The sequence below is a fragment of the Papio anubis genome, chromosome 1 (genome assembly GCF_008728515.1).
Source record: "Papio anubis isolate 15944 chromosome 1, Panubis1.0, whole genome shotgun sequence".
Taxonomy (NCBI): Eukaryota; Metazoa; Chordata; class Mammalia; order Primates; family Cercopithecidae; genus Papio; species Papio anubis.
Window position 1 is genome coordinate 97,390,392 of NC_044976.1, and position 23,906 is coordinate 97,414,297.

General features: G+C 35.9%; 1 protein-coding gene across 3 annotated transcripts in view; it reads left to right on the forward strand.

Moving 5' to 3' along the window:
- Positions 1 to 23,906, forward strand: part of SNX7 (sorting nexin 7) — a 108,453-nt gene that overhangs the window by 14,774 nt on the left and 69,773 nt on the right. For all 3 annotated transcript variants that reach the window (XM_003892243.3, XM_017945018.3, XM_009213530.4), the window contains exons 2-5: positions 11,817 to 11,999; positions 18,025 to 18,135; positions 18,480 to 18,644; positions 21,879 to 22,077. In XM_003892243.3, the coding sequence (XP_003892292.1) occupies positions 11,817 to 11,999; positions 18,025 to 18,135; positions 18,480 to 18,644; positions 21,879 to 22,077 (658 nt within the window). The remainder of the gene's footprint in view (positions 1 to 11,816; positions 12,000 to 18,024; positions 18,136 to 18,479; positions 18,645 to 21,878; positions 22,078 to 23,906) is intronic.

Consider the following 23,906-nt stretch of genomic DNA (forward strand, 5'->3'; position numbering starts at 1 on the left):
ACCTCTCTAAGAAGTTGAAAGTAAGAAAACTGAACCTCAGAAAAGTTACTTGACCAAGTTCACTCAGCTGGTACATGGGTAAACTTGGATTAACTTTAGCACTGCGTATGTACAGAGACTTTTTCTCTTATTATACCACTCTTATTTTTTTCTGCCAGAAGGGAAAATTATGTTAAATAAAATTATGTGTAAAATTTCTAAGGTCAGTCTATAGCTCTGTAGTATATAAAACTTGAGGAAGTACAAGCATATTCAAGGCAGCACCATTACAAAGTAGAAAAACTAGAGACACAAGAATGGATAAATAAATTGTGATATATGTATGTAAGGGTATATATACTATGTAGTGATGGAAATCATGTCAAACAAGATTAGAGTGTTGTATGCCCCTTTATAGAATATGACAGAGGCTGGCTTTTCCCCCAGTCACATTTTCAACAGTGTTCCACAGAAAGCCTTTCTCATTTTTATTATTATTATAAGCAGGCAGATTGGAAGGATTTGTAAACCAAAACACAGCTGGCAAGTCTAAATTTAGGCCTATCAAGATGAGTGTCCTTCTTAACAACATGGTTTCTCAAACTCCTTCCACCTTAAGTTGCTTTTTTACCAGATGTCTCTTGGGTGTGTGTGTTTCTTGTGCATCAGCAATTTTATTTGCATGGCCTTTTCATGCCAGTATTCTGATTTATTACACTTCTCACATGGATTTTTTTCCCTGTGACTTGTAAAAAGAAGATAGCTGTTTGTGCACAGATGGTGGGTGTGATTTAGTATTATCAGAGTAATTCACGTTACATTTATGAGACATTCCTGAGTAGCATTTCAATGAGGGACATTAAAGAAGGACACCTCTTAAAGAGGTCATATCTCACCTTTTAACCTATTTCTATTGCTATTTATCACCTCAGCACTCAAATATTAACAAACCATCATTTATTTTAAATTTCAGCTATCTAATTTATTTATTTCAGTGGTAGAATGTTGGAACCATCTAATTGCATTAAAGGAGGGTGGAAAAAAGCATTCCCAGAAATTCCTGGAGTTGACTACTAACCTGTTAAAAAGAATGGAGCAAGGTTGAAATATCTTAATCACAATTTCTTCCTTTTAACTTTGCCTCCATCCCCAGATTTTTATTGTGTACCATTTTAAGTGCAGAAATGCTGTGTGAGATTGCCAGGGCTGCTGTAACAAAGTACCACAGACTGGGTGTCTTAAATAACAGAAATGTATTGACTCACAGTTCTGGAGGCCAGAAGTCTGAAATCAAGAAGTCAGCAGAGTTGGTTCCTTCTGAGGGCCGTGAGAGAGGGATCTGTTCCAGACTTCTCAACGTGGCTTATAGATCTGTGTTCTCCCAGTGTCTCCACACATCCTCTTCCCTCTGTCCATGTTTCTGTGTCTAGATTTACCCTTTTTATATAAAGATACCAGTCATAATTGGATTAGGGCCTATCCTAATGACCTCATTTTAACTTCATCAGATCTGTAGGGACCCCAAGTCTAAATAAGGTCACACTCTGCAGTACTGGGGATTTGGGCTTCAGCATATGAATTTGGGTGAGGTAACAATTCGACCCATAACAAATGCTTATAATAAGCCCCGAGTAACAACAGAAAAACTTACACTTAATTTGTGATTTTTGCAATAAATTCTGTTATCATGCTAACACCATTCCAATCCATTTATTTCAGTTAAGTTATTTAAGTGGTTTTCTGACAGTCAGCGGATGTATTGTTTTGGAGTATGGATAAAAGACCATGAATTCTTGCAACACAGCCTTTCTTCTCTATTAAACACTCAAATCTCAGCCTGAAACCATCCCAGGATTTTCTTGTGTGTGTGCATTTTCAGTGTTCTAGCTATAGGAGTAAATGTTAAGAAGTAGAGAGTTGTCACACAGATAATTTTTATTCTGCTGTAATCTGTTGAAGGAAAAAGCAAAAAGATATATTTTCATTGTTTAAATGACCCTAAGATAATGGTCTTATATCCAAATAGACAGACAGGGAGACACACATCCATTATTGGGGAGGTGAGACCTTTGTTTGGAAAGAACAAATTTTAATGATCCATTTCTCCTGAAACACATCAACCGCAAAAGGTTAAATGGAGTTCTTTTTGGTTAATTGCTTCTTTGGATCTTCCCAAACACTTATTTTCTTCAGTTATTCATGTCCAAATGTTAAGTCTTTTAAGTATTGTCAGTATATTTTCTTTCCTTTTTTTGAAGTGAATATAAAACACTTTAGATAGTCAGTTTTATTGAGGTTTTAAGAATGCTTTTGAGTGATTCATAGTAATTTAAATCCTTCCACTGAAATCTGGAATGTTGCTAAATTTCAGCCTGTAATTTTCTGCCTTTGCTAGATATCGAAGCATATTTTTATGACACCACACTATACTCATTGGTATTGTGAGCCTTTGTAAATTCATGCAGATCTTTCCCACTCTACAAAAGGATGCATTTCAAGCAGAAGAAATAGAATGCTAAATTATGTAGTAGGTAAAAGAAGTAGGCTGTGGTGAGTTGGAAGGGTGAGCAAAAAGAATGCCAAAGCACGTTTGCACGTAATGTCAGTAAAATACAAAGTACGTTTGCCCACCAAATTAAAATTTGTCAGCTTACAAAGTTGCTATTTATATGAAATGGTTTTTGAGAGAGATTTTTGTACATGCTGATTACACATTTATTTGGAAGCTCTAAATTCTGTTTTTAATGGCTGCTTAGTATTTCATTGTGTTAGCATCCCATTATTTAACTATGCAACCTTGTTAAGAAAAAAATCAAATATAATCCAAGTTATTATGCCAAAACAGCCCTAGGCAACTGTTTTATCACTATGGTTCTTACTGTCTCTGAGCACATCATGTACAATGTTGACTCTAACAATTTTAACATTTTTTCTGGTTACAAAATATAACATATGTTTTAGAATATTTGGAAAATACAGAAAATCACATAGAAAAATATTAAACCCGACAGCAATCCCAACATCTGGAATAATTCCTGTTAACTTTTTTTTTTTTAAATAGCTGCTAAGTTCCCTCTCTCCCTCCCTGCCCATCCCCCCAGTCATACTCATACACACACATTGGAATCTGGTTTTACACAAATTTTGTATTTTGCCTTTTTTTTTTTTTTCTGAATAACATACTGTGAAAGTTTTTCCAAGTTATTGTATGGTCTTCTAAATCATCTTTAAGTCACTATATTGTATTCTATCGTATGGATAGAATTGATTATATCTGCTCATAGAGATATAAAATAATATATTTTACTAAATTTTTTTGCAAGACATCTATTGCTTCTATATTTTTGTATGTCTGATTAATCCAACTGAAATTTGTCTTTTACTCCTTGCTTAATGCTTAAATGATCACAGATCTTTTTGTGAGAATAGGCTGAATCTTTGTAATCTTTATGACTATTGTTAATCTTCTTTCTTCAGTTAGCATGGCCTATGATAATATCTCTTCTATTATTACATTGAAGGATGACCTAAATGTTGCGTTATAGTTCACAGAGCTAAACTTTTTGTGGGAAGAGCCTTTAGAGCAGTGTTCTGAATATTACTGATGATTCAAAAGCATTTTTATTGATTTGGTTTGAGGAGAAAACAACTCCATATTATGATTTCATCTTTTTTTCCCAGTCATAGTTTCACAAAAAAGTATCTCTTCTTAAAACATCAGTACTTTATTAATGCATTTGGATCTGAGATATTTTGGAAATCATCAGGTCCAACTTTGTAATTTAACATAGAAAGGCCGAATTAGTGGTTCAGTGCCTGCTTAGTCAATGGCAGAGATAGGACTAGAAGCCATTTTTGGCCTCCTTTGTAATGATTTTTTTTTTTAATTTTACTCAGTACTAGCTAACTTTGTTGCTAAGCTAAAATGGGCTTTCTTGCAGATTTAATATTCAAATACATCAGTTAACTTTATAGTCTTACGCATACAACAGATAAAACTTTTGATTCCAACATCTGTATCGCTACTTTAGGGGAACAAATGTATCTAAAAGAAAAAGTATAGAGTTGGAGAATAAGTTCTTACTGCCACTGCAGAAATAACTCATTCTATTGAGAGTGTTAGCTTTATCTTTGCATGTGAAAGAACCGTTATTTGAATTTAAAGTTTACTGTAATTATCCTTATGTTTCAATTAATTTTATTTATAAAGAATAACATGTAGCCTTTCCTTTCCCATCTTTTTCTTTCTTTTATTTAGACAAAACTATTGAAGGTGACTGAGCAGATGACCAGTGGTGCCAGTTGAAATTGAAGCTGAGGAGGCATCCTGCATGGTTGGGGTTGAGAATAAGGCTGCCTTGGCCTATGTGGTCAGAGCAGAGGAGGCAGCCAGTGTGGTTGGGAGATTGGTTATGTACAGGGGAATTGAGCCAATAAGTAAACATATTTGGGATAATAGGAGCCAGGCTTCTCACTGCTGGCAAAAAGTGTTATAAATATGGAAAAGGGAAAGGCTAGACAAGCCATGACATATCAAATTAGAAATAGAGGTATATAGGCCAGGCATGGTGACTCACACGTGTAATCCCAGCACTTTGGGAGGCCAAGGTGGGTGGATCATAAGGTCAGGAGTTCAAGACCAGCCTGGCCAAGATGGTGAAACCCCATCTCTACTAAAAATACAAAAATTAGCCAGGCGTGGTGACGGGCACCTGCAATCCCAGCTACTTAGGAGGCTGACACAGAATTGCTTGAACCTGGGAGGCGGAGGTTGCAGTGAGCCAAGATCGCACCATTGCACTCCAGCCTGGGCGACAGAGTGAGACACCATCTCAAAAAAAAAAAAAAAAAAGAAAAAAGAAATAGAGGTATATAAGTCTAATTTGTGTACCCTTCGTATTTTATATCTAGCCATAGATCTAGAGCTGTATGAGTCTGTGTGTGTGTACGTGTGTGTGTGTACGTGTGTGTGTACGTGTGTGTGTGTTTGCGTGTGTGTGTGTTAGTCTATTCTTGCATTGCTATAAAGAAATACCTGAGGCTAGGTCATTTATAAAGAAGAAAGGTTCATTTTGGCTTATGATTCTGCATGCTGTACAGGAAGCATGGTGCTGGCAGCTACCTCTGGTGAGGGCTTTAGGCAGCTTACGATTGTAGTGAAAGGTGAAGGAGAGCCAGCATGTCCTGTGGCCAGAGAGGGAGCAAGAGAAAGAGGAAGATCCAGGGTCTTTTAATAAACCAGATATTGCCAGAATTCATAGACTGAGAACTTACTCATTACCATGAGGATGGCTCCAAGCCATTCATGAGGGATTCACCCCAGTGATCCAAACACCTCCCACTAGGCCTCACTGCCATCATTGGGGGTCACAATTTCAACATGAGATTTGGAGACGACAAACATCCAAACTATATCAGTGTATATATGTATGTGTATGTCTCATACATTTATTTCCTAGCACTAATATCTTGGTTTGTAAATACCAATCTTCTCAAAAACGAATCAGAGCTCTTCGGAGAAATGTCTGATTCCAGAGCTTGGGCAGGGAAAGAACAAAATATTATAAACTTGAAACATCTTGTTCTAAAAAGTAAAGTGCTCAAAGAATAATGAAGACATATCAAAAACATACTGGTGCAGCTTTAAGGGACTCCCACTTGTCAAACTTGGAACTGTTTAAACATCAAAATAAATTATGATGTTAATGAATTATATCCACTGAATAAAATAGGAATCTGTGAGTCTGTAGTCATATAATTAATTTGAGTCTATAGTCATATAATTAATTTAAACAAAATATTATACTCTTTAGTCTCCTTATTGGAAAACCTATTGATGGTATCAACATTGAAAAATAAAAAATAGTACTATACATATATACACTGATATAGTTTGGAGTGAGAGAGAATGAATAAATGAATAATGAACACTCAGGAAAACAAAAACTGGGCTGGCACAGTGGCTCACACCTGCAATTCCAGCACTCTGGCAGGATTTATTAATCTGTTTTCACACTGCTGCTGAAGACATAATTGAGATTGGGCAATTTATATAGGAGAAAGGGTTTAATGGACTTAAAATTCTGCATGGCTGGGGAAGCGTCAATCAGGGTGGAAGGCAAGGAGGAGCAAGTCATGTCTTACATGGATGGCAGCAGGGCAAAAGAGCTTGTGCAGGGAAACTCCCATTTTTAAAACCATCAGAGCTCGTGAAACTTATTCATTATCATGATAACAGCATGTGAAGACGTGCCTCCATGATTCAATTACCTTCCACCAGGTTCCTCCCACAACACATGAGAATTGTGGGAGTTACAATTCAAGATGAGATTTGAGTGGGGACACAGCCAAACCATATCACTCCACCCCTGGTGCCTACCAAATCTCATGTCCTCACATTTCAAAAACAAACATGCCCTCCCAACAGTCCCCAAAGTCTCAACTCATTTCAGCATTAACTCAAAGTCCACAGTCCAAAGTCTCATCTGAGACAGGCAAGTCCCTTCTACCTACGAACTTAATATCAAAAGGTTAGTCACTTCTTAGATACAATGGAGGTATAGGCATTGGGTAAATACACCCATTCCAAATGGGAGAAATTGGCCAAAACAAAGGGGTTACAGGCCCATGCAAGTCTGACATCCAGTGGAGTAGTCAAATCTTAAAACTCCAAAATGATCTTCTTTGACTCCATGTCTCACATGCAGGTCATGCCGATGTAAGAGGTGGGGTTTCCATGGTCTTGGGCAGCTCTTCCCCTGTGCCTTTGCACGGCATAGTCCCATCTTTCTGCTTTCATGGGCTGGCATTGAGTGTCTGTGGCTTTTCCAGGGGCAGAGTGCAAGCTGTCAGTAGATCTACCATTCTGGGGCCTGGAGGATGATGGCCCTCTTCTCACAACTCCACTAGGTGGTGCTCCAGTTGGGACTCTGTGTGGGGGCTCTCACCCCACATTTCCCTTTTGTACTGTCCTAGCAGAGGTTCTCCAGGAGAGCTCCATCCCTACAGCAAACTTCTGCCTGGACATACAGGCCTTTCCATACATCCTCCAAAATCTGGGTGGAGCTTCCTAAACCCTAATTCTTGACTTCCATGCGTCGTCTGTCCCAATACCACGTGGAAGCTGCCAAGGCTTGAGGCTTGCACTCTCTGAAGCCATGACCTGAGCTCTATGTTAGCCCCTTTCAGACATAGCTGAAGCAGCTGGAGCACCTGGGACACAGGGCACCAAGTCTCTAGGCTGCACACACTATGGGGACCCTGGCCCAGCCCACAAAACCACTTTTTCCTTGTAGGCCTCTGGGTCTATGATGGGAGGGGCTGCCATGAAGACCTCTGGCATGCCCTGGAGAGATTTTCCTCACTGTCTTGGGGATTAACATTTGGTTCCTTGTTATTTATGCAAATTTCTGCAGCTGGCTTGAATTTCTCCTCAGAAAGTGGGATTTTCTTTTCAATCGCTTTGTCAGGCTGCAAATGTTCTGGACTTTTGTGCTCTGCTTCCCTTGTAAAACTGAATGCCTTTAACAGCACCCAAGTCACCTCTCGAATGCTTTGTTGCTCAGAAATTTCATCCACCAGATACCCTAAATCATCTCTCTCAAGTTTAAAGTTCCAGAAATCTCTAGGGTAGGGGCAAAATGCCACCAGTCTCTTTGCTAAAACATAACAAGAGTCACCTTTGCTCCAGTTCCCAAGAAGTTCCTCATCTCCATCTGTGATCACCTCGGCCTGGGTTTCATTGTCCATGTCATTATCAGCATTTTAGTCAAAGTCATTGAACAAGTCTCTAGGAAGTTCCAAACTCTCCCACGTTTTCCTGTCTTCATCTGAGTCCTCCAAACTGTTCCAACCTCTACCTGTTGTCCAGTTCCAAAGTTGCTTCCACATTTTCAGATATCTTTTCAGCAGTACCCCACTCTCAGTACCGATTTACTGTGTTAGTCCATTTTCATGCTGCTGATAAAGACATACCTGAGACCGGGCAATTTATAGAGGAAAAAGGGTTTAATGACTTACAATTCCATGTGGCTGGGGAAGCATCACAATCATGGTGGAAAGCAAAGAGGAGTAAGTCACATCTTACATGGATGGCAGCGGCCAAAAAGAAGTTGTGAAGGGAAACTTCCATTTTCAAAACCATCAGCTCTCATGAGACTTATTCACTATCAGGAGAACAGCACGGGAAAGACCTGCCACCATGATTCAATTATCTCCCACCAGTTTCCTCCCATGACACATGAGAATTGTGGGAGTTACAATTCAAGATAAGATTTGGGTAGGGACACAACCAGACCTTGTCGCAGGCAAAGGCAGGAGGAGTGTTTGAAGCCAGGAGTTTGAGACCAGCCAGGGCAACATAGCAAGACCTTATCACTGTAAGATATTTTTTAAAGCAGTAGAAGAATGAAAATGTAATCATAATTCACTATATGGCTTGGCTCTAGATAAAAATAATTTTTTTCTTAAACCTGGATCTACCTTAAAATGGCGGTAAATTAAGATGATGGGAGAGAGAAAAACATATGTATGTATTTGAGAAAAGGAAACATTGCCTATAAAATAGCTTCAGATATGTCTATAGTGTAATAGAAAGTAAAAGATGAGAAATGGTTCCAGATTGAAGGAGACCAGAGATATAGTAGTTAAATGTAACAGATGAACCTGGATTTAGTTCTGTACCAGAGAGGAAGAACATTTTCTTTTTAGGATGTTTTTGGGACACAGAAATTCAAAAGGATCTGTGGATTAGACTGTTGTATTATGTCAGTGCTAATTTCCTGATTCAAATAGCTGTATCGGTACTATGGTTATATAGAAGAGTTCTTGTTTTCTGAAAATACACACAGACCTATTTAGGAATAATGGGGCAACATGTTTCCGGCTTACTCTCAATAAGTAAAAGTTTTCTCATCCCTCCTTTTCTCTCTTTTGCTTTCTCTCTCCTTAACTTTCTTGTACCAATTATAATTTATCTGCAGATCTAACATAGGCATGCTTCCTGTCAGATTTATGTCATTATTCTATCAGTTTCCTTTTCTTCCTTTTTTGTCCTCCTTTCACTTCCTTTTTTCATTCCCTTTCTTGTTTTTCTCTCTCTCCTTCTCTTTTTCCTTTCCTCCTTTGCTTACTCCCCTTTCTTGTTCTGTTTTCCACCATCCCCTTTTCCTTCTTTCCTCGCTTCCTTTATTCTTTCTCCCTGTCATCTCCTTGACACCCTGTATATTTATTTTCCTGGTCCAGTGTATATGGGCTGTTCTCTAGGTTTGCTGCAAAACTGTTAACCTAGAACATTATCTTCTGGGATATTTCCTTTACTTTGATCTTCTGTTGTAACTCTTGTTTTTAGATTCTGTATCTTCTTTCCTGGCATATTCCCTTATTTTGGAGAAGTCAAGAAGCTTCCAAAGAATAGGTACATGGGAAGTTTTTTGAAATCTTCTATGTCTGAAATGGCTTTACTTTACCTGTATATTTGAATGACAATTGTCTGGGTATGTATAATTCTAGGTGGAAAATACTTCTCTCTCAAAATTTTGAAGACATTAGTTTATTATGTAGTTTCCAGCATCACCATTTAAGAACTCTGATGCCATTCTGATTTCCAAGATTCCTCCTTTATTTTACTTATATTCTTTCTTAAATCTTTCAGGAATTTAAAAATCTCTAGTTTATGAAATGTCATGGTGATGGATGCTTGTAGGAGTACTGCCTACCCAACCAGTGTCCTGTTCATTTTGGGGAGACCTCACAGGCCCTATCAACCTGGAAATACTTTATGTCAAGGATATTTTTCTTTTTCATTTTCTGGAATTCCTTTTATTCAGGCACTGCCTGCCTGAATCCTTTCATTTTAAAAAATTTTCTCATTTTCCATCTCTTGTTCTTTTGGTTCACATAGTGGGACAGTTCTTGAGCTCTGATTTTCAAACCTTCTGTTGCATTTTTATATTGTTATCATATTTTAATTTTCATGAGTCTCTTTTTTGGTTGGTGTTGTTGCTGTTCTCTGTTTTTTTAAAAACAACATGCTTTCTCATTCATGGATTTAATATTTTCTGTTATCTTTCTGGTGATTTCATGGTTTTTAAAAAGTGTTTATGCTCTGTTCTTTCTGCTTCCTTTAATCTTCTGTTTTAGTTTGTTTGTGACTTTATTTCACATCAGAGCCTTCCCTCATGTTCAGATGTTTGGTAGTTCCTACACCAAATAATAAAAAGCAGAGTAGACATTCTGCATGCGCGGTAGGGGTTTCAATGTAGGGTGGTTATACAGAGACCTGGCTAATTCATTAGGGGGCTACAACTGTCAGTTTTTCCTCCAATATCAGCTAAGAGAGGAAACTTCCAACTATGGTGGGTGCTGTGTTATGAGTATTTGTGTCCACCCAGAATTCATACTTAGAAATTCTAACTGCCAAGGCGATGATAGTAGAAGGTGGAGTCTTTGGGAGGTGATTAGATCATGAGGGTGGAGCTCTCATGATTAGGGTTGATGCCCTTATAAAAGACCCCAGAGAGACCCTCACCCCTTTTACCACGGGAGATTGTAGTGAAAGGAAGCTGTTCTGTAAAGTGGGCCCTCACCAGATGCTGAATCTGCTGACATCTTGATCTTGGGCTTCCTAGTTTAGAACTGTGGGAAATAAATTTCTGTTGTTTGTAAGCCTAGTTTATTTTATTTTTCTTTAATAACAGCCTGAATGGATTATGATGGGGTGGGGATTGCACCTTCCTGCCAATGTTCTTGGGACCCGGTGAACAGGGTTGCATGTCTTTGGGTCTGGTATGCAGGACTTTCACTTGATAGCTGGCTTTTCATAGGACCTCTCCCCCTATCCTACTGGATGCCCTCGAGTTCAGACCTTTCAGAAAGTAAACTTCCAGTGTTCTGCCAAATTGGGGTGGGAAAGTTACCTGATTGCCTAGGGTAGGTGAGGGAATCTGAGGTTCTAGCTCTTTTTTGTTTTATTAGATCTTCTTAATAACCAATCATCTGGTTTTTGCTCTTCTACAACCTTTATGTCTACAGGTTCTTGGTGCCTCCAATTCTTGACCCTTCCTGGCATTCTACATCATAAATATCCTTGCTTCTAGTTTACTCTTCTCTTCAGTATTACTTTCCAGTTTTCTCTGCTCTGCTATTTAAAGTTACCGCTTGATGATCAGTTCTCCAGTTTCCAAAAAGTAGTTGGCACCTTTCATTTACGTAGTTTTTGCTTCTTATCCTCACCTGAGTCTGTTAGTGCTACTGTGACAAAGTATCTGAGACTGGGTAATTTATAAATAATAGAAATTGATTTCTCACAATTCTGGAGGCTGGGAAGTTCAAGATCAAAGTGCTGGCACTTTTGGCGTCTGGTGAGGGATTCTCTCAGTTTCCAAGATGGTATCTTTTTGTTGTGTCCTCACATGGAAGAAGGTGAAAGGGCAAGAAAGGCACTAGCTTGTTCCCTACAGCCCTCTTATAAGGTGGCTAGTACCATTCATGAGGGCTCTACCCTTATGACTTAATCACCTTTAAAGGTTCCACTTCTTAATACTGTTGCATTGGGGATTAAGTTTCAACATGACATTTGGAGGGAACAGAACCATTCAAACCATAGCAATCCTTGAGGCTTTGTACTTTTCATTTGTTTGTTTGTTTCTTTACTGTCATCTTTTGGATGGGATTTTTAAGAGGAAATAGGTAAAAATACATGTTCAATATGCCACATTTAACTAAAAGCCCAGTAATCCTTTTTGTTCTTGATATATTTCATTAATATTGATAGCATCTAGAAATGGAAGAGTTTAATTTTTCTATTGATACTAATTTTTGAATGTTTTATTTCTTAGGATGCCTCATTGATGGACATGAACTCCTTCAGCCCTATGATGCCAACGTCCCCTTTATCAATGATAAACCAAATCAAGTTTGAGGATGAACCAGATTTAAAGGATCTCTTCATCACAGTTGATGAACCTGAAAGTCACGTTACTACAATAGAAACTTTCATTACCTATAGGATTATTACTAAGGTAAACGTTGGATGAATATTTTCTTGAATTTAGCTGCTTTTTTTGAAGCTTTGGAAGTAAGTACCTCTTGTTCATTATAATTCTCAACATTCCAGGATCTTAGCTGAATTGACTTTTAGTTTTTCAAACCTTTTGGCTAACACATTGCTTCTTATCTGCCCTTCACTTGTTCTGTATCAAGTCAGTGAAATTCAAATTGACTTGAGGAAGTCACTGATTTTATAGCAGCTATACTTAGAATAAGAACATCTAGGTTTTTAGTTTAAAAAAATTATTAAGAAATACCTTTGGAAAAGATGGGCCTCAAGTTGTTAATAAAAAAAGAAAATAGTTAAACAGTTTGCAATATTATGTATTCAGATTTCTTTGGAACATTATAAAATATAGTATCATTTGTTTTTCAAAGTGGGGCAAGTGGCCACTTTGTCTCATGTATGAGATACTGTTAAGTGTGCAATAATTCAAGGGCAAAGTAGATCTAGAACACAGAGCTCTTTAATCATAGGGCAAAGCACTGCAAAGACAGTTTACCTCAGGCACAATTAAGCAATCACCCAGTATAATCTGTATTTTAAGTCATTTATTTAATAGCATTTTAAAATAATTCTCTTTATAGTATTTTGTTTATGAAGCCTCACCCTAGACTTTTATACTTTATGTATGTAAAAGTACGTCTCTTTTTTTTGCTGAAAAAGTTCTGAACTATATTCCTATAATCACTTCTTCCAATGAAACTGCCACACTGCTATTAGTTATGTTTGCTAATTTCTTCACTTGAATTCTTAAAATCCCTTCTTGCCCCTTATTTCAGTCAGAACGAAGTGCAGACTTTCTTGTATGACATATAAAGGGGCTTCTCAGTCTGGTGCCAACTTGCCAGAGAAGACTTACTTCTTACACCTCACATTCAGTACCCTTGCTCTCCACTCATGTAGAGCTGCTTCTGTTTTCTGAATATTTAGGGGATCTCTTGCTCTCATCACTTTGCATATAGTTTTCCTTCTGTTTGCTATGTCCATCCCCTTCTTAGACAGAAGAAGTCATGCTTAGTTTTCAATATACAACTCAAAATGTTAGATGCCTGTGAAGGCTTCTCTAGTTGTTACCGTCCCGTGGCTGAAATAGTTACTCTTCGTCTGTTTTCTTATGCTGTTCTATCGAACTCTTAAGAAATGTGAAACGTTAGAGTCAATATGGCAAAACATCAAAAGCTTATATTTAATCCAACTAAGCTGTCTTTTTAAATCGATAAACATGAGATAATAGAACTCACTTCTGTAGGGTTGCAGTAGAATAAGGAATCAATGGAAACCCCACTTAGTAAAATGCGTAACACATGATAAGTGTTCAGTAGTTGCCATCTACCTGTATGGGAATAGTTGCCATCTACCTGTAATTGCCATCTACCTGTATGGGAATAGATGCTTATTTGTATTTATTCTCAGTGAGTTTGTGAGTTTCTCAAGGAGGGTAACTATATTTTAAGTTATCCGTAATTCCAAACACAAATCTTAGGACATGATAAGTAAACTATTTATTTTGTTGATGAATGAGTGAAGGAATTATCTTAGCTATATCAAGATGTGGTAGAGCAAGACAACATGGAGTTGAATCTTGATTTCTCACCTTCCTTGCTATGTGACTTGAACAATTTAACCTCTCTATATTAGTTTTCTTGTGTGTAAATAGGACAACAGTACTAACCTCATAAGGTCTTTATGAAAATTGAATGTTCATATAGGCATACTGCTAGAATAGAGCCAGATTTCTCCTATTACTACTGTTATAATTATCTATTATCATTATCCATCCTAGCAAATAATTTGTGAAACTGAATTATTTTTCCATCATTCGCATCTCTCAGAAAGACACTCTTTCTAAAGTCACCTTATGAGTTTAATTTAATTCATACTGTTCCTCTGAGTTTTCCTATTTACAACATACTTTAAATGGACTGGTCTTATAGAAGTAGTAATAGTAGTAGTAATAATAATATTAAAGTGTATAAACTAGGAAACATTTACTGTGTGATTGCTTTGTGCCAGGTAATATTCTAACCAGTTGCTACATGTTAACTCATTTAGGCTCACGGTAATCCTCAAACATAGATACTATGATTTATCCCCATTTCATGCATGAGGACACTGAAGCTTAGTGGCTTGTTAAAGGTTACACAGCATAGTAATTAGCTGAGCTGAGATTTAAATCCAAACAGTTTACTTTCATAGTATACATTTTTTCTATTATATTTTTGTGCATTTAGGTATGGATATGGTAAACTTTCAGTTTAACTGTTATAAACTAACTTCCTTTGTTCTACTTCTCATTACTTTTACTGTATCATAATATATGGACTATATCTATATATATAAAAATATATATTACAGATATAAATATATAAATAGTACAGGTATATCATGTTATCAGATAGTCTTTTCTTACTCACTTATCGTTTACTTATTTATTCCAAAAGATTGTATTGAGTACCCCTTTTCTCCCAAGTATTGTGCTTATATATTAAGAATACATCAGTGATCAGGGTAGGTCTGACGAAAGGAACTTTCTGCCTTCCTGGTGTTTTCACTCTGAGGAAGGGGTGTTTGTGTATGATATTAAATAATTAATTTTATTCTGTGTTAGTTTGTTCTCATGTTGCTAATAAAGACATACCCAGTACTGGATAATTTGTAAAGGAGGAACATTTAATTGACTCAGTTCCACATGGCCGGAACTGGGGGCTCACAATCATGGCAGAAGGCAAGGGGGAAGCAAGACACATCTTACATGGCAGCAGGCAAGAGAGAGCTTGTGCAGGGGAACCCCCATTTATAAAACCATCAGATATCATGAGACTTATTCACTACCATGAGAACAGTATGGGGGAACTGCCCCTTTGATTCAGTTATCTTCACCTGGCCCCACCCTTGACGCATGGGGATTATTACAATTCAAGATGAGATTTGGTTGGGGACACAGCCAAACCACATCATATACTAAGTTATTTCTTTATAGTTATAAATATTTTGAAGGAAAAATATTGGATATTATGAGCATGGGATACACCATCTAATTTGGAGGTTGAAAGATGGCCTTCCTGGGAAAAATCTTAGTTTTATAAATATTTATATTCATGGATACTAAGGATTATAAGGGTAAATGAATATTCACACATGTAAACTGACAATCACCTATTTAGGAATACTTAAGAATGATCCCACTGTAAATGATTATATCAGGAAAACCACATTTCTGGCATCTGTTCTTTTTATGGGAAATTATCCTTTATTGTTTAGGTTAGCATATTTTAAGTGACTGTTCTAAAGAAGTATTTTCTCTTTTGGAGATCTAGAGATGTATGTTCTCTTAGTACATATAAGAGTAAGAATGAAGAGATTTAACAAGATACTTTCCTTCCACTTCCTGTTTGTGAAAACAAACCTATAAATGCCTGTCGTTGTACAGTTAGGAGTTAAGCTATATTCTTGATTGGCTGAACTGACTATTAGGTTTCATTTTCCCTCAGAAAAAGTTTTCTAAATTCTGAGTTTAGAGTAACTGTTCACACTTGACTGAAGGTTGGTATTTTTGGAATAAATGTATTTGGGGGTAGAGATCACACGAGTTCATTAGTACTAAACTTCAAGTACCCAAGCTTTTATGGTCAAACATGAAAAATTGGCCAGCATTTACAATGTTGCTTCCATAGCAAACTGTATTCTATGTTAGAAGCATTATTTGTACTCCAAATGCACTGTATACAATACATGATATTTCTAAGTTGGATATATGTCATCAAACCCAGTTATTTCTACAGTTTGGAAACTTTTGTGCATCTTTTTTTTTTTCTTTTCTTTTTTCAAGACAGAGTCTTGCTCTGTCACCCAGGGTAGAGTACAGTGGCATGATCTTGGTTCACTGCAACCTCTGCCTCCTGGGTTCAAGCAATTCTCCTGTCTCAGCCTCCTGAGTAGATGGGATTACAGGTGCACACCACCATACCTGGCTAATTTTTGTACTTTTAGTAGAGACGGGTTCTCACCATGTTGGTCAGGCTGGTCTCGAACTCCTGACCTCGTGATCTGCCCGCCTCGGCCTCCCAAAATGCTGGGATTCCAGGCGTGAGCCACTGAGGCATCTTATAATGACCAAATTTGTCCACTTTAGAGGGGACAATGATTCTAATCCTTGCTGTAGGGAAATTAGTCTTGTTCCAAACTCTGCTGATAATGACTGTTTTCCTCATCATATTCCTACATCTGTATCTCTTATAACCCTTCAAGAGAAGAATGAAATCTTGCAATAGGAAGAAATAACATTCTTTTCGTTACTTACACTTATCATCTGTTTTATTCTTCTATTGCACTACATTAGAGAATTCCTTTGAGTCAATGATAGAGTGATGAGGATAGACTGAACCAATTATTTGACTTGATTTTATATCTTCTTGCTGGAATTGTTTACTTAAAATGTTGGATATTCTTGAAGACATATACAGCTCAATCTTATTTTAACTGCTGGTTTTTTTGTTTTGTTTTGTTTTGTTTTGTTTTTTGAGTGCTTCATTGTTCGTTATGACAATGTATAGTCTTAGAAATTGGTAGTGGACCTGTACATATGTACCTGGTACAAGGAGGTGCTCAGTCATATTTTTTAATGAGTTACTCTAAACCATGTTTTGGCTGCATATGTATGTGTGTATGCATGTGTCTATTTGCATATGGACATACACACACCAACCAGCCTCTATTATTAAACTGCTGGTACTTGATTTAGTTTTCGTGTTTTTACCATTTCCATTTCATGTACCATGTTGCATAATAGTTAAGATTTTGTAGTGTTTTGTGAACATTTAGTTTCTCAGATTTCTGCATTTCATTTGCTCCCACTTTTTCCTATTATAAAGGGAATGTTGTACAAAGATACATTGTATGATATTCTGAACATTCGTTTTAAGAGAATAAACTTTGGAAAGTACACCTTTCATGGACCTTATTTTATGACAATAAAGATTGCATCTTATGACTTGGACTGTTTAATTTTACAATTGTGTACATCTGTGTGGGTGATTGATATTTCTGGTGAGTGTGAAATATATATGCAGTGTGTCATTCCATGTTTACTTCTGCAGGAAAATCTCAACCTAAATATTACTGCATGTAATTTTTAATATGCAAAAATTCAGTTAAATAAGGTATTGGTGTGAGTGACTGTTTTCTTATGAGAGGTGAGTATGCATTAGATAACCCATATTTTTTCTTTGACTTGGGACTCAGGCAATAGAAATGAGGTTGATATTGTACCCATGTTCTTCTTGTCGTATGTGTTGGCATGGATTTTTGGTTTGTTGAGAACAGATATTTTAATGTATTTGCTTAATTTTTAGGAGTTTAGGCATATAACCCAAAATAAAATTCTTTGAGAAATGACAGGAAGATTTTCTTTTCACATCAAATGTCTATTAATTACTTCTTTTAAAACAGTGGTAAAATCACTCTAAAATGTTAGAATTTTCATATACCAAAAGCAAATCCTAGCACAGCAATTCATTTGAGCAAATTCCAAGAAAACATTTTTCTCAGTTACATTCAGGTTATTTTCCAAATTGCAAAAATAGGACTTTCCTCAAATTCTGAATTCTAATCATCTTGAGAAAAGAAATATATTTGAAACCTAAATTCAGAACACACTTGCTTGTTAGCGAGAAAGTCATGCCAAAGATAATAGTAGTTAAAATCTTGTGGAAGGCAGATGGTTGTTGTAAGACAGATTTTTCAGTTTGGATTTTAAATTTAAGTATGATATTTGCTTTCTTTCTGGAAATACCAGAAAGTTTGCTTTGTTTCATCTGCTTCATGAATAGATGACAAAAAAAAAAAAAAAAAATTACAGGCTGACAAACACTGAATAATTAGGATTTGTTAATTTTTCTTAGAGACCCATTTATTTCACAGTGTCTAAAATAACATTAGGCAAATATCTTCTATCTTATACTGGATGTGCTGTTATTTTCTCCTACTTTCTTCAGACGTCTCGTGGGGAATTTGACTCCAGTGAATTTGAAGTTAGGAGACGGTATCAAGATTTCCTTTGGTTGAAGGGAAAACTGGAAGAAGCACACCCCACTCTGATTATTCCAGTAAGTTTGCAAAAATTTTTTTTCATAGAATAGCTACCAGTTTTCTAGTGGGTCTTTTTGAATGCCTAAAACCTAATTTCAGACCTTAAATTCACTGTAATTCATTTATCTTAGGAATAACATGTATTTCTAAATGTTTCAATCTATGTACACTTTTAAAAAAAACTCTTCGTAGTGTGTTATGATTTCTCATTTTTGGTTCTAACATTGTGAATTTTTAAAAAATTATTTTTATAGGAAATGATCAGATGTTCAACTAGTCTTCCAAAAAGGGAAAGCATAGAATTCCTTATAAACCTATGGCAAATAATACTCGAATACCTTTTTTATTTTTTTTGCCTTAGCCATTGCCAGAAAAGTTTATAGTAAAAGGAATGGTGGAACGCTTTAATGATGACTTCATTGAGACACGCAGGAAGGCTTTACATAAATTTTTGAACCGAATTGCTGATCATCCAACTTTAACATTTAATGAAGACTTCAAAATTTTTCTCACTGCACAAGCTTGGGTAAATGATTTTTATTTATACTCATATAATCTTTGGGTGTCTAGATCTATAGTAGATTGTATTCTTCCTCTTGTTTACCTTTACAAATCACGCAGTGGTGTACTTGAATTGAGATAGAATTTTTCAGAAACACTGGAGAGTTATCCTTCAGGTATAACCCTGTGTCAAATCTACATATAAATATTACAGAAATCTTGTATCTTCATATATATATATATATATATATACACACACACACACACACACACACACACACACATACACACACTCTCTCTTTCTCTCTCTCTCTCTCTCTCTTTAATGTTTTAATGTCAGGGTGCTTCTTGCATAAATAGCAAATACTGAACAGCTATAAATATATTTCTTTTATTGACACTATAGTTGACCCTTGAACAACATGGCAATTAGGGAAGCCAACCCCTTATGAAGTTGAAAATCCATGTGTAACTTTTAATTCCCCAGAAACTTTATAGCAGCCTCCTGTTGATTGGAAGCCTTAACTATACCATAAACAGTTGGTTAACACATATTTATATCTTTTGTGTATTATATACTGTATTTTTTGCAGTAAAGTAACCTAGAGAAAAGAAAAGGTTATTTAAGAAAATCCTAAGGAAGAGAAAATACACTAACAGTATCCTACTGTATCTATTGATACCATAAGTTTATGTTGTCTGTCTACCAGATGAATTGTCAGTCTGAAATGGAGGGCAATGACAGTGGCAGACCTCAATCTATGGCACTTAGCAAGCAATTCAACTTTTTTTGTAATGCCATGACTTTTCTCTGCTTCTTGGGATCATTTCCAGCATCACTAGTGGCACTTCATATGGGTCCCATGGTATTGTTTCAGGTTTATAGTATTGCACTAAACACAATAAAAAATACATGGGAACCACAAGAGATCACTTTTTACTGCTATACCTGATTTACTGGAGAGATGAACTACTCACACGGAGATGATCAGCGTCACATGGCGTTTTAAGCGGATATTCGCAACACTTCAGCTAGCCACAAATAGCAACAGGAGGGCTACAAAAATAGTACAGTAGTACAGTGTGTACTGTAGTTAATTTTAATCGGTTTTGATTTAATACTGCATCTTTATGTTTGTTTACGTTTCTCTCAACTGCAAATGGTGGCATGTGAGCCAAAATATGTGCACACGTTTTGATAAATGTTAACTTTTTATAATTGATTTATATACATTTTAGGGTAGTAAATGATAGACTAGTATCTACATATATTTTGTGCATTCATGACATACCTTTCTCTCCGGTTTTTCTACATTTCTAGACTATGTGGTTTGTGAGTTGTTTTTAATTGTCGCAGATCTCCAAAAAATTTTCCAATATATTTATTGAAAAAAGTCCACATGTGTGGACCTGCTCAGGTCACACCTGTGTTGTTCAAGGGTCTACTTTATTTTGAGTAATAATGGATCAGGGCTTTTTAAGCTAGGATAAAAGTCCTTATTAAATGGGTAGATGGATGAATGGAGATAGATGGATGGATGGATGGATGGATGGATGGATGGATGGATGGATGGATGGACAGATGGATGGACAGATAATATAATCTCCTTACTTTTCCTTTAATTATCTAAGTGCGGGAGTGCCTAATTTCTAATACAGAAACCTTATCCATTCTACTTGTTTTTTCTTTTATTCTATAAAGCTGTAACTCTACAAGAAAGATACCAGATAGGACAAAGAGTCAATATTAAACAGTTACTGACAAATGTTGAGTTTTATATCTCTCAGTTATTGCCAGTGGTGGAAGCTAAAAAGTGGTTCATTTCAATCTTGACAGATAGTCCTGCTCTATGGAAGCCCTTTGTGACTTATGTGAAATGAATATGTGGCCTGACTTCAGAACTTAGAAGCTGTTAGAAATATTCTGTACAGTCAACAGTTTCAGTAACAGCTTGCCAGTTGTGACGTGAGCTGTCTCTGATAATGTTTACTCTATCAAATGAGGCTGTAGTACTCTTGGATGGATGTGTTGCCTGGTCAAGGATGGCATCTGTTATTATTGGCACAAAAAAAAATCACACTGAATTGGAAATAAACAAGTTTACTTTGTATGTATTATTTTCCGTAAGATATTCAGGAACGAAAACCTGGAAGAAGATAGACAATGTGTTATTTAATATTTGGGTAAATAATATATGATATTTTTATCTGTAGATTAGGTAGTCAGCAGTATTTTATTTGATCCCAAGCTTGTGTTTCAACAAGGGCCATAACCATTATTAGAATCCCTTGTCCTTTCTTTTGTTTTTATTTGTTCCTTTATCTTATGCCATACTTCTCAAGGGATATGTTTGTGTGTAATACATTCTTTTATAGGATTTCTTCTATCTGTTTTTCAAGTCTATAGTTGTTCCTCCTAGGTTAAGTATGAAATAACTAGTTACGTTTCTTATTAAAAATTTTCTCTGCAGACAACCAGCCAGTGAAGGCGGTGTCACAGTTTACCCGCTTCATTTGGTTGAAGTGCTATAGTCAGGTAGTATCTATTGACAAACTACCCTAATGACTTTAAGTGGGCAGAGCAAGTTGGTGCTTAATAATGAAGTCTCTGGAATCAGACTTCCAGGATTCCAGTTCTTGCTCTATCACTTAATTGCTCTAGGATCTTGAGCAAGTTACTTAACTTTCCTGTGCCTCTATTTTCTTCTGTAAAATGAAGAAAATAATAAAACCTACCTCATAGGTTTATGGTAAATTACGTATATTAAAATGTCAGTATAGTGCCCAGAATGTATTAAGCTCTAAATAAATGTTAGCTACTATTACATCTAAAGAATTAATGAAGTTTTCCAATTTTATTTTTCAGAGTATAACTTAGGCCCTGAGAAATCTTATCTCAATCATTTTCCATTAAATTCCTGTTATAAAATATAGATGGTATGTCATATTATCCTTGTCTTCTCTAGTATCTCACTGAGCACTATTCTGTCTGTTAAACCCTGTTCTTTTAAAGATTTATGGTCTGAGGAACGACTGTATACCTGTTTTACATGAGTACTGTGAAAGGGAATATTATCAAGGAGGCTGCCACTTAGAGGGCACACTGTACCTTAATAAAGCTCATCTGCTTCAAGCTAACACTAAATGCCTATGAAACCATTTTATCTTAATTGTATTCTCCTAATTAGGTTTCTTTTTGTATTGAGTCTCGGAATATTGAGACATGTTTCACTAGAAATATTTTGTTTTTTGTTTCTAGGAACTCTCTTCTCACAAGAAGCAGGGTCCCGGATTGCTAAGCAGGATGGGGCAAACAGTCAGAGCTGTTGCATCCTCAATGAGAGGAGTTAAAAACCGCCCAGAGGAGTTCATGGAAATGAATAACTTTATTGAACTATTTAGCCAGAAAATAAATTTGATAGATAAAATATCTCAGAGAATTTATAAGGAAGAAAGGGGTAAGTAGAATTACTGAAATGTGTTTTCACAGTTGTTCAGTTTCTAATGAATCTTCACATTTGTTCGTGTAGTATAGCAACATGCAGTTAGAATGTCAGCTTCAAAGTGTGGCTTATTCCCAGCCATGTTATGGACATTTGTGATTCCTAAATGATTTCAAAGGTAGTTATGGCCAGTCTCCATTTTCACTTTTATCAATCACTAGCTGCTCTACTTCCCATTCATAGATAATAGTGGTAAAGTAAGCCCTGAGTTTACGACTGTGGATGTAGTTTTATGACGTTTGTATTCAACATGGCACAGAGCTCAGAATCAAAGAAGTGATGTTTCAGGAAATAGGTTTTCACATTTTCTGGTAATTATTTTTTTCTGGAGGGAACAGGTATCCTGTATTATACTGTCAAAGTATGGCAGAGAGATTTATGTATTGGAAAATCTGCCTCTTTTCCTATTTTCTTTTTTTTTTTTTTAGTTTATAAGTCAGAATTTATGATGAATTTTTTCTAATTCTAATCATGTGATTTTTTCACTAATTTTCTAATTGCATTTACTTACATTAAAAAATAGATAACTGAGTCAGCAAATAATTTCCTAATATAATTTGTTATTAGAGATCAGGAACTACATAAAGACAAACAAAAGTCCCTAAGTTAATGGCTTATTTGTTAATCGACTTCTACTTAACTGTACTGCCCATCAGGATAAGCTGGGAAATATTTTATTTCTATTTCTAGTATTCGGATGGTGTTTAATCATAATAAGCACTCAATTAAAATTTGTTCAATGATTGAAAAAAACACGAATGAACATAAGATTTGGAATGGTGTAGGAAAATGTGCTTTATTAAGAATTGATTGGTTTTAAAAAGAGATACAGAAAAAAATTATAACTGAATGTGCTTTGCCCCTTTTCTACTTTTTTTATTCATGCGTTGACACCTGATGAGATTACTGTAGTGACTGAATATAGTATAATAATGTGTTTTAAACCTCCTTGGTTTGCCCTTACATTTATTATTTGTCTTTTTTTTTTTTTTTTTTTTTAACCTGAAGAGGTGAATTATTTTAACTAGGTTCTGTGATTCCAGTTCTATTAAGTAGATTCTGGCTGCATAGTTAGGTGGTATGGCAATTCAAAGAGATCTCTGGAAACTATTGGTAGTTAAGAGCTTTATAAGCTAACAATGAGTATCAAAGAGTAATTAAGATGGTACCTGTTAAGCTCACAGTCTAGTTGGGAAATATGCATATTAACAGACAAATTACAGTGCAGCTAAGTAAATGCTTGCATACAGATGTGATTTGAATGGTATGTAAGCGCAGTTTAGAATTTTAGGGCAGCTTTGCATATAAACATAAATATTGTTCAGGTTTAATGACAGACATTGACATACATTGAGAAATTTGAGATTTCTCAATTGACTCAATTGAGAAAAGAAAGTGGAAAATTTTCTTTTCTAGAAATTAGTTCAGTATGGTCATTATTTACCATAAAGATAGGCCTAGGATCAGGAAGGTGGAGTTTGGAAGGACTATAGAGGTGATTAAATGTTCATTAGGTAACAACTAGTATCTCCATTGTTTTTAAATTTCATATTTTTAAACTTTTTTTAATACAAACTTTTAAAGTTTTAATAGTTTAATAGTTTAGAGAAATATGACAGATATCAGCAAATCCTAATGAGTTGTAAGATGGTTGAATATAGACAATTTAATTGTATTTATATGGATAGTGAACAAAAAATGCTCACTGCTTATACATTTTCTACACAAAAAGCTATACATTACTGAAAATTAAGTGTGAAAGTAAAAATGTTAAGTTGTAAAGA